General features: G+C 40.9%; 1 protein-coding gene across 1 annotated transcript; it reads left to right on the forward strand.

The window, feature by feature from the left end:
• The first annotated feature begins 610 nt into the window (after positions 1–610).
• On the forward strand, positions 611–8,532 carry LOC306933358 (cyclic AMP-responsive element-binding protein 3-like protein 3). Its single transcript, XM_079515551.1, is given in 10 exon segments — positions 611–624; positions 1,999–2,377; positions 2,640–2,755; positions 2,988–3,080; positions 3,670–3,776; positions 4,342–4,410; positions 4,509–4,569; positions 5,574–5,596; positions 5,598–5,668; positions 7,658–8,532. Coding segments are annotated over 9 exon segments (921 nt in total). The 5' UTR covers positions 611–624; positions 1,999–2,010; the 3' UTR covers positions 7,672–8,532.
• Positions 8,533–15,159: the final 6,627 nt, after the last annotated feature.

Raw genomic sequence — 15,159 nt, forward strand, 5'->3', positions numbered from 1 at the left:
CTGCTGGGGACCCCCTGGAACCTCCCCAAGGACCCCTGCTGGGGACCCCCTGGAACCCCCCCAAGGACCCCCTGGAACCCCCCCAAGGACCCCCTGGGACCTCCCCAAGGACCCCCTGGGACCTCCCCATCATGACTCCATCCTGTGTCCATTGTTTTAACTAAGTGGACCATATTTATTCAAATAATTATAACCTACAAAAATGCATGAAACATATCTGTCTGTCTGTCTGTCTGTCTGTCTGTCTGTCTGTCTGTCTGTCTGTCTGTCTGTCTGTCTATTTATTTATTACTAAAGCTAAATGAGAATAGATGGTCTTCCTTGTTGTAACAGAGTATAATATAGGCTGTGTTTATTATCTGTTCGTTAATTCAATTTAATATAAAACGTTGCCACTCGCCTCCCTGTGTCTGTGTGTCTGTGTCTGTGTGTGTGTGTGTGTGTGTGTCAGTGTGTGTGCGTGTGTGTGTGTGTGTGTGTGTGTGTGCGTGCGTGCGTGCGATGATCCAATCACTCGGATGTGACGTAGTAATTGAACAGGCCAAATCCAGTGGGCGGGGCTTTAGATTTAAGTAGCGTGCGGCGCACAGCTGTGTTTGTGTTTGGGGCAACTTGCTGTTCAAGGTATGTTTGGTTGAGCACGGTTTTAGCTACTACTAACACTTGTTATTGTTTAAACATTAGTGGTTTTACCTTCCATTAACACTGCTATTGTTTAAACAGGTGTGTTTTCATTAGACTGTTGGTTGTCTATAGTGGGAGAAATGGACAACAAATTATGTCCTTCTTGAGAAGGAAGCAAACACACTAAACATTGTTCTAAACCAGGGGTGCCCATGCATTATTATTTTTTTACTTTGAGAGCTACTTTAAAAATGACCAGCTCAACAAGATCTACCCACCGAGTAACATTGCTGAAAATAGTCTAAAAATGTCATGGAATAGGTCGAGTTTTTATTTTTGTATTTCTTTATTTAATTTGTAATGCTACCTAGTTTGTGCACAGCAACACTCTTGAAACTATAACATTGCATTGTGGGTTTGAGCTGACAGGCCCTTTTTTTTATGGCAGATGCAAAAAATATATTTTATATTTAAATTAAATATTCTTTAGGGGGCGGGGCATGTGATCTACCTGCACAGCCTTTGATCTACCTTTTGGGCACCCCTGTTCTAAACGGTGGGAAGTCAATCATTTAATTAACTAGTTAAATGTGTAGATTTGGATTATTACTAAACATACTAGCCTCCTGTCATTTACCACTATGGACATATTTTGGCCATTTGGAAATGTCTGATCTACAAGCTCACAATGCATTGTGATGCGACGTGTTGTGAGCTTGTAGATCTGCTAGTGTTGACGTGTTGTGAGCTTGTAGATCTGCTAGTGTTGTGATGTGACGTGTTGTGAGCTTGTAGATCTGCTAGTGTTGACGTGTTGTGAGCTTGTAGATCTGCTAGTGTTGTGATGTGACACATTGTGAGCTTGTAGATCTGCTATTTGCAATTTTTTTCATGCCAATACCTTTTATTTATTTATTTTTTACTTTTACTGAAGTTGTAAAATCTAGATTTTGGAAGTTTTTTTTAATCCTTTATAATCTTAATATTATATGAATTCTACAATGTGGTGTTTTTTTTTTTTTTAGAACAACATATTTATAGTTCTAATGCTTGGTGTGGACACTAGTCATTTAGAATAAGAGCTTTCTCAGCTCTGAAACAGTTTGTCTCACTGCTGTCTAAGTTTAATGACAAGATTTTTTTACTCAATGTTTGCTCACGTAGTAACAGAAACAGCTACTGTCTTTTACTTGTAAGAGCTCTGTGTTTGTGTTGACACATGATCTAGTGTTGGCCCCTTACAGTATGCCATCTCTAGGATTTACAGTACAATAGAAACTATCACATAACTGGAAAACCAGACAATGCCATATACAATTCCTCCATTGCTTTTGCTTTTTAAAATGTTATGTGACAATATGACTGTGTTCCTAGATTCTGACAGGTATGGATACAGAGGACTTTCTGTCCAGCTTGCTGGAGGGAGAAGACAACATGACTGCTATCTGCCCCTCCCACTCTCCCCTGGGCAGTGACAGCGGCATTTCCGACGACAGCAGCACCAGTGGCGGAATGGGAACTATCAACATTCTGGGCTGCTCCAGTCCCCAAGGGAGTGACACGGACCCTGTGCCGAGCCCGGTGCCCTCTGAACCTGCCCTGGCACTAGGAGAGCCCCAAGTGGAGAGCCTAGAAGCACTGGCTGTCCAGACAGACCACAGCTACTCCCTGCTGCGAGGCGGAGGCGTGGACCTGGATGTCCTCCAGAGTGTGAGAGCAGAGAAGCCGGACATGGATGTTTTCATTGATTTGGGTATGCATGGTGGCCTAATACAAGATGACGCTCATCATTTTGATGGAGTCATTTGTTCATGTCAATAACTTACCCATTTGCCATAACAAGTTAAAGCCTAAACATTGAATCTGCAGAATGTCTGTTTTTGTCTGTTTCAAACAAACTACTTGATGGGGGAATTGCATACTTCTCACACTACGATTAATGTTAACTTAAGAGAGGTATGGTATTGGTACAGAGTAGGTTATTCTTTTTAAATGAGCATTTTCTGTTTTTTCAGATCTGGAAAGTGAAGTAATGGAACAGGACTCCACCAGTGACTGTGAGCTGCCCTGCACTTTGGCCATAGAGAACTCAACCCAGGATTCCACACTGCACAGCAAAAACTCTGAACAGGTCAGTTTTCATTCCATCAATATTATTCCACATAAATGTTAACTAAACACTAACATATTCTGTTAGTGTTTAGTAGCCATTGTTTTTTACAGTAATATCGCAACTTTCAAATGAACTGCATATTTGTATATGCATGTGTACTTGCATGCACATGTCACATGAATGCATCTATTTAATGACAAAAATATGTTCTCCTGAATAACTGCTAAAAATCATGTTTTTCTCCTTCCAGTTCCAATTCAAGGAGCTTGTGCTCACTGAAGAGGAGAAACGGCTTCTGGCCAAAGAGGGAGCAAGCATTCCCTCTGACATGCCTCTCACAAAGGTAATACTGGGGCATAAATACAGAACAATAACCTAATTAATTCTAATTGTGAATATATATATTTTTATACGAATGTTAAAAAACATAATAATATAATAATCTATTATCATATTGTAAATGGTATAATTTACAATATCGACCAGAGCAAACGGTTGCGCCCTTCTTTGTCCTTTGTTGAGGGTTGACTGCAGATGTGGTGGTCTGAAAAATATAAAGGAAGACTGGTAGAAAAAGACTGCATTAGTATATTAAGGAAGACTCCTTCGACAAAGACTAAGACAATAGTCTTTCTTTTATTTTTAAATGCACATAAAGTGCTCTGTGCTCATTGCTCATAGTGAGGCTGAATGAAATTAGCAACCGTGTTGGTCCTGGGACCTCCGTCACTCGTCAGTGCTATATGCTTCTCATACATCATACAGACAATAGAATATGCTTATTTTTTTTAGTATGTTTTTATTATAGTAGAGCCTCTTGTTTCTTAATCCTACCTTGCCATTCTAGAAGTAGCACATGTAATGTAAGACCCAGCTGCTGCTTGAGACTGCATAATGCACACTGATGACTTCTCCCTCTCTCTCTGTCACAGGCCGAGGAAAGGACCTTGAAGAGGGTGAGAAGGAAAATCCGCAACAAACAATCTGCTCAGGAGAGCCGCAAGAAGAAGAAGGTGTATGTTGATGGACTGGAAAACAGGTGAGAATTAAACATGTTTTGAAAAAGATGTAGGCATTATATTGGAGTTATCTCATTTAAACAGTCCACTGATGAGCACAGTAGGTTAAACATAAGCCTAAATCTGTGGAGGCTTTATTTAGTTATGGCTTAGTTTTACAGATGAAATGAAATGAAATCTATATTTACCCAGGGTATCTGGGCTAAGCTCAAGAACTTGTTTCCAGCCAGGCCCTGCTCATAGAACACATTTCATCGTAGTGGTTGATGCCTTGTTCAAGGGCATTTCAGCGGTGGTAATTTTAACGTGTCGGACGGCTGGTTCGAACTGGGAACCTTCCGGTATCTAGACCGCGCCGCTATCCGTTCGGCCACCGCTGCCACGATAGATAAACCACATAGTATGAATTGTAAAGGAGTTGTTCCGTTATTTCCGCTGTCCTGGATCACTTTAAATAATGTTGAAGAAATTATAACTAACAATGTTGAGCATGTTTTCTTTTTTACTCCAATATACAGTATAGCTACAATATGTATTTGGATAAAACATGCCTTACATGCTAATTGGTAATGCTCCCTTCTTCAGAGTTTCCATCTGCACAGCACACAACCAGGAGCTACAAAAGAAAGTCCAACAGCTTGAAAAAGACAAGATGTAAGGCGGCGACTCTTGAAAATCATCATCTGCATTCATATTCATAAAGACGTAATTTTAATGACACGTGTCATCCTTCCTATATGTGACTATTTTAGGTCATTGGCAGAGCAACTGAGGAAGCTGCAGGCCTTGAAGAACACCACCACCAGTGTTATGGTAAGATAAGAACAGGCTATATACTACTATCACCTTTTTGTCAATCACTGATGGTCAAACACACTAATAACCTTTCTACTCGCATTACACTACGCACCAGGAAAACAAGCGCTCCCTCCACTGTTGTTGCCTTCACAAGGGCTAACTGTGTGGCAGACAGACGAGTAAGATAGTTGAGAAAGGTTTTACAGTTGAAAATATATCAAGAAAAAGACAAAAGCAGTGAGAATGGAGAGACTAGGAAAGGATCTGGTAAATACCACTCCTCTATTTGGACAGCAGATGGCACCATTATTTAAAGATACAGTATGTATCTCAGATCAATTCATAATGTGACTATCCTAATATGAAATCTCTAAAGTTAATGTTTTAATAATGCTAAACCAGTGGTGTGTTCCAGGTTTTTTCAGTGAGTATACGATATTATTCCCTCCGACATGCACAACATATACGCTTGCACGTGGTCACAGGGGTATACGATTATCTTTACTCTTGGACGGTATACTACGTATATAGCGTAACACGGTAGAACACACCTCTGATAAACCCCTTGAGCAGTGCCGTCGCTACCTATACGCACTGCGAGTAGGGCAACATGCTAAGGGGGGCAACAAAATGTGCCAAAAACTGCCAAGCCGACCCTCAAAATAACAAATTTCTCCACGGCTCCGCTGCGTAATAACGAGCGGCCGTGTGTGCGTCCTCACAAACAGCGAAAATGGCCGATCTGGATGAGGAATAGCAGTGCTCTCGTCGGGCGGGGGGGCAGCACAAATATCCTACGAGTAGGGCAACCAAATGGTCAGCTACGTCCCTGCCCTTGAGGGTTACATATACAGTATCTGTGCAGCCATAACCCGCTTCAACCTATCCCTGAAAGTTGGCAGCCTTGCATTGCATTGGCATAACGATGACTTTTAATATAACATGTCCACTCGGTGGTATAAGGTCTTAAATTTGCAGATGCACTGTATTCTTAATTTCCCTTCCATTTGTTCTTGCAGGTTTTCCTCCCGTCTTTCTGCCTCTATCTTCCCTTCAGTCAACCCGTTTGGCAGCAGAAGTACAGGACAGAAAGAGCTGTACACACCGTCTTCAAGTATGTTTATTACACATGAGAAAAATGTCTTACTATCACAAAATTAGATTCTGTCAGCACCATTTTTGTAGAAGATTTATTTCATTTCATCTCCTGTATTAATTTAGCAGAACTGTTCTCTTGTATTGAGTGTATATGCAGCATTTACTGTGTGGAAAGGCAGGGAATTGAAGGCAGAACTATGACAGCATAGCACCATAATTTTCACAGCCGTATATGTAGAAATCCCTTTACACAGATACGTAATTTCATGATTGAATGTTTCTTTGAGACTGTAAAAGATCTCTCCTACTTCAATGATATGAATATCGAGTCTTATTGGGGTGATGAAAAGCTTCATTCTGAAATGAGATACAGTGACCCCTACTTTTACAAACTGGTTGATGACATAAAATGAAGGGAGTAACATGGAGTCCACCGTACAGTCTTCGCTCCCTGTCCTCTTTTAATAGTCCTTGCTTTTAGGAGACCTCTAGCACCCGAAAACAAAACAAATATATATATATATATATGGCTCCCTCTGCTGGTTCTATCCAGCTACTACATCTCATCCGACCGATGTTGCTGTAATATGACAGACGTCGATTGCAGCTCGATCCAGTTCTCCTTGGATCCCGGGACCTCGTACGTCACAGAGGCCACCACAGCTTCTATGGATCCCTCTGCCGTATACTTTACTCCTCCGCCTGAGTCTGGCTTCACCTCGCCTGCCTGAGTGGCCTGACTGGAAGGGAAGTCAGCGGAGGAGTTAGGATTTACAATTTACAATTTAGGCATTTAGCAGACGCTCTTAATCCAGAGCGATTTACATTAGGCAGGAACAAAAGTATGGGAATACATCACATATATAAAATGCATTTATCAAGAAACATGCGTAAGCTAAGAACGTAACTAGAACATATCTATATAATGACACTATACATATTTAACTATACATATATACTATACTATGCTATACATATGTAGGCTACTATGATGTGCTATGACTATATACAATGCAATTATTGTGCTATCTACATGACATGCTATAAGTCTGTTTCAAATGCCATCTAAGTCTAAAAAGTGCTATCTAAGGGGGTAGGATAAGTCCTATGGGCCATGATGGAGTCTGAAAAGGTGGGTCTTCAGACTACGGCGGAAGATTGGGAGTGATGCCGCTGTTCTGACTGCAACGGGGAGTGCATTCCACAGTTTTGGGGCCAGAAGGGAGAAGAGTTTGGGACGTGTGGAGCGTTGGCCCGGCATTTTTAGTGAGGGTACTGCAGCACCAAAGTTTAGGAATCCTCAATTCTTGCTGTTGATACCAGTCTCGGAGTCTGCCTGTTCCACCCGCTGGAAGTCTGGGGTGTGGTTCTTCTGACCGACGGCAAAGATAGCCTTGACGTTCTCCACCTCTGCTGGCGGCACCAGGAGGAGCTCTTCTTCCTCTCAGTCGACATAAGACACAGCGTCTGTACTCTCCTGGGGCACCGAACGCAATGTCCTGGACATGACTGCAAAGGTGGAGTACAGTACATCAATGACAGAGTAGTTACATACTACTACTATGCTCAGGCACGCAGATAGGGGGGCGGGGGGGGTCATCGACCCCCTCAGTTTCATGAGGAGGGGGGGATTATCCCCTCCACACAATCAGGTAAGGATGGCTGGCTTTGCTGTGGCTGCATGTGTTTTCCTGTGTTGGCAGTGTTTTGCCGTGAAATCCGCTAAAAAACGCGGAAAATCTGCGTAATTATGCTTTGCGCGAGCAGATAGCCACCAAATGTCCCCCCCAGTTATAAAATGCTATCTGCGCCCCTGACTATGCTTTAAACACCAGGTAACAATGTCTAAACATGGAAATAGTCTAAATCCTTTATAATCACTGAACATGATAATTAGTACAAAGTGCTCACAAAGAACAGTAGTATGTTCAAAGACTGACAGGGGACAGTAGGGAGTCGGGACAGAGGGACCTCAAAGATTCCTTTTTCCTCTTCCTCCTTTTAGGCAAGGACTATTAAAAAAGGACAGGAAGCGAAGACCTACGGTGGACTCCATGTTGCTCCTTCGAAGGAAAGAAACAAGCGCAGTTGAGACCAAGGAAGCTGAACGCGGAAGTGTTGGCTGCATATAGCCCACTGAGATACAAGGAAGTGTATTTCATTATGTTGGTATCACACATTACCTAAGAATTGAGGATTCCTAAACGTTGGTGCTGCATAACCATATAAATTTGCAAAGCATCACCATCAGAAATGCCCCTTAATCAGTCCACAATAGATAACTTCAATAGAAGTAATTGCCTAGATGGTGCCTCAGCACTACAATATTGCAAAATCCCAGGGAGATCTTTGCTTGAGTCTTGAACCATCTTTGTAGCTGGTGTAGATGTTACTGTACCTTCACGAATTACCTTATTCCCGTAGTGAATGATTCTGAAAAAGGTAGTCTAAGGGTATTTATACTTTGTCGCACAACCTCTTTGACAAGTGTCTTTAGAAAGAAATTGTCAAGTGAAAATGCATACGTTTTTGTTGCGTGAAAGGGTTGTACAATGAAGCACAAAATAGCCTTAATACTAAGAGCCAGCCAGCCAGCTAACAGCATCCATAGCATAGTAGAGTACAATATAGGCTGCTTAGTCCCCATGATGCTTTATTAAAAGTGGTTTGACTGCTGTACTGCTTTAGCCATTGCAGGACATTTGGCCATTTTAGTTAACTTGTAAAGTGTTTTAGCATTTCCCTTGTAACAAGGGTATTCATGCTCCTTTTTTATAGTAGAATGTAATTAAACTCAAGATTGGTGATAATGTGTACATTTGAATTGTTTATGTATTATACATGTATGTTCATCTCTAATAAAATCTTTTTATATATCAAGATAAACAGTAGGCCTACTTATTTAGTTTGACACTATGCAATGTTTCAAGACAATTAGGTCACGTGTGTGTTTGTCGGGCGGGCAAGACTTCACGTAAGTAAGGTTTCTCAAATATGTTCATGGACATCCCTTTAGTCTGTCACTATGTTGCATCAATATGCTAACTACCTCCAACAGTAAATTCCTGACACAAAATACCAATAAGTGACATAGCCTATCTTATTTAGCCAACACATAACAAATAGTGTTAGGGGAATTCACAACAACCCCTCTTGGCCATTCAGAGGCCACCAAGTAGCTGTTTAGTGTTCAGCATACTTGGGATCAACATACGTCCCGGACCTGAGGGTTGCATGAGTCTTGAAAGTCTCCGTTTGACCTAATCTTAGTCGATTTTTTTTTTTTTTACATTTTCAATCTACGAGAGTAAGTGTTCATTTCCATGAAGAGGGAGAACGGCACCAGCTTCTCCCTTAGAGCTCAGATTCAGAACATGTACAAATGCAAAATATAAGGTGCTTACCCTGATGCCCCAAATGTTAGGGATGCCTACGGGGTGCTTGTGCAATGTATTAGTCCGTAGTTCCAATTATATTCCCAGTGGCCATAGATGCTATGCATAGACGGCGGCAGTGAGGGGCGCATCCGGTGAAAACCGGAATTACGCTCAACGTAAACGGGAAGTAAAAGAAGGGGGAATGGCGTTCGGCCACAAACGGGATTAAAACGCTTCTTTATTGAAAGCTACGGACTAATACATTGCACAAGCCCCCCGTAGGCATCTCTAACATTTGGGACATCAGGGAAAGTACCTTATTTATATTATATATTTTGCATTTGTACATTCGGAGCTCTAAGGGGCAGCTGTGCCTGGTGCCGTTCTTCCCCTCAGAGAAATGAACACTCTGTGACTCTCGTAGACTGAAAATGTCAAAAACGCTAAAAAATAAAATGAAAAAAACGAGAGTCCACGAGACGAGAGTCTAAATCTTCGCCTACGTTTGACCCTAAATATAGGCCTAGATGCTTGAAAACTTCAGTGTTTGGAAAAACTGCCATCTGTTGTTGTTAATGTGTGTTTTTGTCCTGATTATATTCCTACTTAATACTAGATTGAATCGTTAATCACAATTTATGTGACAATGTTCAAGTAAAATAATGGTGACACAGCCCTGTCAGTGACTGTTAATACAGTAATATAATGGTGACACAGCCCTGTCAGTGACTGTTATTAATACAGTAAATAATGGTGACACAGCCCTGTCAGTGACTGTTATTAATACAGTAACATGATGGTGACACAGCCCTGTCAGTGACTGTTAATACAGTAATATAATGGTGACACAGCCATGTCAGTGACTGTTAATACAGTAATATAATGGTGACACAGCCCTGTCAGTGACTGTTATTAATATAATGGTGACACAGCCCTGTCAGTGACTGTTATTAATACAGTAAAATAATGGTGACACGGCCCTGTCAGTGACTGTTGTTAATACAGTAAAATAATGGTGACACGGCCCTGTCAGTGACTGTTGTTAATACAGTAAATAATGGTGACACAGCCCTGTCAGTGACTGTTGTTTATACAGTAAATAATGGTGACACAGCCCTCTCAGTGACTGTTATACAGTAAATAATGGTGACACAGCCCTGTCAGTGACTGTTATTAATATAATGGTGACACAGCCCTGTCAGTGACTGTTATTAATATAATGGTGACACACAGGCCCGCGGGAAGTACTTTACACTCGCAGGGGCTGAGCGTCTAGTAGGGGGTGCGCGCGCTAGGCGCGCGCCGCAAAAATGCGCGTGCACGCGCATCATGCACGCGCATTTTAGCGCATTTTCACGCGCAAACGTGGCCTTTACTTTCCCTCTCCACACGCAAGTTATATGAACGAACTGACACAGGCAATTAACCAGGATAAGGTGCCAATACTGTGATACAGCATATTTATCTTTTTTTTTTCTTCCCCTCCTGTTCGAGGGGGGGCTGTGCCTGGGGGGAGGGGGTGCTACAGCCCCCCCAGCACCCCTACTTCCCTCAGCCATGGTGACACAGCCCTGTCAGTGACTGTTATGACTTCCAAAATGTCATCCTGTAGGCCGACGACTAATTTTTACTTCCCCCCCTGTCATTTCAGAACATGAAGCTAACAGAGTTTGTACCTTCATCCTGATGTCTTCCACTGCTGCTGCTGATGCTGCTGCTTACTGTTAGCAGTGACTGTTAGTAATTTAACCTTTTGATTCCTGCTGCTTGTGTAAGTGGGCTACATGCTACCATACCATATGTTGTATTCACGCCATGTATCGTTTCACACCAGTGTGTGTGGTGTGTGTGTGTGTGTGTGTAATGCCAGTCTGATTCTAGTCTTTCATCTTTTCTACGCTATTCTTTGCTTTTAATAAAGTTATTTATTTTTGTTGTCTCAGAGTTTTTAATCGCATTTCGCTTTATTTTATTTTTTTAGAAGTAATTTCTTCTTTCTTCTTGCCTATCTATTGCCCTAGTTCTTCACTAGTGGACTTTGTGTGTTGTGGATTTATGTCTGTATCATTATGGTAGCATGTAGCCTGCTTAACACTGTTTACTAGGGGTGTAACGATATACTAGTAACTGCATCGAAAAATTCAAGAATCTAAGCATATCGAAATGAAAACGGCAACATTGACTATGTATCGTTTTGCTATGCAATTAATCGATTGTATCAATACTACATTTTTGTGTGGTATTTAGCAATTTTTAGAAGAGAAATTAAAAAGGAGTTTAATTAGTTGATTTAAAAAAAATTCAATGTATTTTAAATAGTTGCTGTATCGATTTCAAATCATTGTATCGCCATAATGAACAAATATCGTCCATGTATCTTTACAGCCTTCGATGCTGTAGATCTGTGAGAACTAACAGAAAGAAAATTATGGCCGATGTGTCCTTTTCTTTGGTTAGTGTGTGTTTTGAGTTTACTGGCTGATATTGAAGGTAAGTGGTGTAGTTTATTATCTTTGGCTGTCTGGCAGAAACCTTGTATCTCCATAGTTCAACCTTTTGTAAATGTCCTTACTTGGTCATGCTACAGTGTAAATGTCCTTACTTGGTCATGCTACAGTGTAAATGTCCTTACTTGGTCATGCTACAGTGTAAATGTCCTTACTTGGTCATGCTACAGTGTAAATGTCCTTACTTGGTCATGCTACAGTGTAAATGTCCTTACTTGGTCATGCTACAGTGTAAATGTCCTTACTTGGTCATGCTACAGTGTAAATGTCCTTACTTGGTCATGCTACAGTGTAAATGTCCTTACTTGGTCATGCTACAGTGTAAATGTCCTTACTTGGTCATGCTACAGTGTAAATGTCCTTACTTGGTCATGCTACAGTGTAAATGTCCTTACTTGGTCATGCTACAGTGTAAATGTCCTTACTTGGTCATGCTACAGTGTAAATGTCCTTACTTGGTCATGCTACAGTGTAAATGTCCTTACTTGGTCATGCTACAGTGTAAATGTCCTTACTTGGTCATGCTACAGTGTAAATGTCCTTACTTGGTCATGCTACAGTGTCACACACTAAAGTAGCAAAAATAGCCGATCTACAAGCTTGCGATGCAAAGATAATCCAATATTGAATATTTTGTTTTTATTTAATATAACATAATTGTATTTACTATATTGAACCGGTGAAGTATCAACAAGAGCTTGTAACTAAATAAAAGTAAAAAACAAAAGTAACTGTTTTGGTTATTTGTTTTTGTGGTCAGAGTTTTTAATCGCATTTCGCTATATTCTTTTAAGTAATTTCTTCTTATCTATCGCACTGGTTCTTCACTAGTGTATGTGGTGCGTGATTCGGGTCATGTCTCGCGTACAGTTACTCATTTGATTGGAGCTGTACACGTTTCACGTCATTTGCGTTGCGTTATTTGCCAGTAAAGCGTCATCACGTCAGTTCACATCACATATGAAGACAGGCCCGGTATGTGATGTGCATTTATGTGATTTCTTTTTTTTTATTATGTGATTATTTCACAGCAATTGCAGATTGCGCGCCATTCACGTCGGTCGGCCTCATTTTATTTAGGTGAGGTACACACTGTTGCGTTCAGAACAGGAAGTGATGTAGGCACATCGTTCACGCCATACGAATTTTGTTTATTGCTGTTGTATGTTGTGTTCTAATGTTCATTGTATTGCTGACATACTGGGGTGCAAAGAACATGAAGCAAAGAAGAATGCTGCTGCCATTGCATAATTTGCACCTCATCTATTATCTTTTAAATGTGAAATTCTTTGGAAAACACTATCTGTGACTGTTATATTAAAATTGACGTAAAATGGACAACTGGCTGTAAAAAATACTCGCGCCATGAAAACCAGGCCAACTGCTTGGGTGGAGACAATCTATTTTGTTCATGTTCATAAAGTGCTCCAAGTGTTTAAAGTGCAGCAGCAAACATCTAGGTCATAAGACTATTGTTGCTGCTATATTATCAGATCTAATTTGTGAGTAAAGCTTCATTATGTAAGCCCACATCACATATGAACACAGGCCCGGTATGTGATGTGTGTTTATGTCTCGTCTCATTTCACATTTGTGAGTAAGGCTTCATCTCGTCATCCCCATATCACATAATGAGGTTAGGGTTAGGGTAGGTATGTGATGTGGATTGATGTGATGTATGTCTTTTATAATGTGCGAGTGAAGCTTCATTGCGTCAGTTCACATCACATTATGTGGTGTGTATTGATGTGATGTCTTTATGCTGCCATTTGCAGCTAAAACGTCATCATTCATGCCGGTCAGTAGGCGAGGCATTGACGATGGGCCGATGACCCAAACGTTTTCTGCTGCACTTTTCACTTCTTGCACTTTACAGCACTTTATGAGCGTGAGAAAATATATTTTCTTAGTTTGTCAGGAGTTTTCCTTAATGTATTTGTGGAGTGAGTAAAGACATAATCATGGCTATCATTCATAGTCTGTTATGATTTGAATTTCTAAGTAGGCTATTAAGGACTTTCTTTTTAAATAAATCATTAATGATCTTGCCGTGGGAGGTCGGCAAGTAAGTTTAAAAAAATATTTAGCAAATTTGAAATGTTAGCTTTTGCTTCTGTATTTTCTTTTCTACAATGTAAATTGTGAAATGATTACTGTTGTAATGAATGTGATTGCTTTTGGACCTGTAAATTACAAAACAAACTAAGACACTGGTGTGGTACTACTGGTTTACCAGAACGGGGTTCAACTCCCTGCGGTGCCTCAATTTGTATTTACAACATGGTTCATTTTCTGCTCCTTGTGTTTCCTTTTCATAGATGATAACCCCCAGGTTCTTTACTGTGTTTGTACTCTCTACAGTTAGGATGATAACCCCCAGGTTCTTTACTGTGTTTGTACTCTCTACAGTTAGGATGATAACCCCCAGGTTCTGTACTGTGTTTGTACTCCCTACAGTTAGGATGATAACCCCCAGGTTCTTTACTGTGTTTGTACTCTCTACAGTTAGGATGATAACCCCCAGGTTCTTTACTGTGTTTGTACTCCCTACAGTTAGGATGATAACCCCCAGGTTCTTTACTGTGTTTGTACTCTCTTACAGTTAGGATGATAACCCCCAGGTTCTTTACTGTGTTTGTACTCTCTTACAGTTAGGATGATAACCCCCAGGTTCTTTACTGTGTTTGTACTCCCTACAGTTAGGATGATAACCCCCAGGTTCTTTACTGTGTTTGTACTCTCTACAGTTAGGATGATAACCCCCAGGTTCTTTACTGTGTTTGTACTCCCTACAGTTAGGATGATAACCCCCAGGTTCTTTACTGTGTTTGTACTCTCTACAGTTAGGATGATAACCCCCAGGTTCTTTACTGTGTTTGTACTCCCTACAGTTAGGATGATAACCCCCAGGTTCTTTACTGTGTTTGTACTCCCTTACAGTTAGGATGATAACCCCCAGGTTCTTTACTGTGTTTGTACTCCCTACAGTTAGGATGATAACCCCCAGGTTCTTTACTGTGTTTGTACTCCCTTACAGTTAGGATGATAACCCCCAGGTTCTTTACTGTGTTTGTACTCTCTTACAGTTAGGATGATAACCCCCAGGTTCTTTACTGTGTTTGTACTCTCTTACAGTTAGGATGATAACCCCCAGGTTCTTTACTGTGTTTGTACTCCCTACAGTTAGGATGATAACCCCCAGGTTCTTTACTGTGTTTGTACTCTCTACAGTTAGGATGATAACCCCCAGGTTCTTTACTGTGTTTGTACTCCCTACAGTTAGGATGATAACCCCCAGGTTCTTTACTGTGTTTGTACTCTCTACAGTTAGGATGATAACCCCCAGGTTCTTTACTGTGTTTGTACTCCCTACAGTTAGGATGATAACCCCCAGGTTCTTTACTGTGTTTGTACTCCCTTACAGTTAGGATGATAACCCCCAGGTTCTTTACTGTGTTTGTACTCCCTACAGTTAGGATGATAACCCCCAGGTTCTTTACTGTGTTTGTACTCCCTTACAGTTAGGATGATAACCCCCAGGTTCTTTACTGTGTTTGTACTCTCTTACAGTTAGGATGATAACCCCCAGGTTCTTTACTGTGTTTGTACTCTCTTACAGTTAG

This window comes from Electrona antarctica (assembly GCF_951216825.1).
Source record: "Electrona antarctica genome assembly, chromosome: 12".
NCBI classification, from domain to species: domain Eukaryota; kingdom Metazoa; phylum Chordata; class Actinopteri; order Myctophiformes; family Myctophidae; genus Electrona; species Electrona antarctica.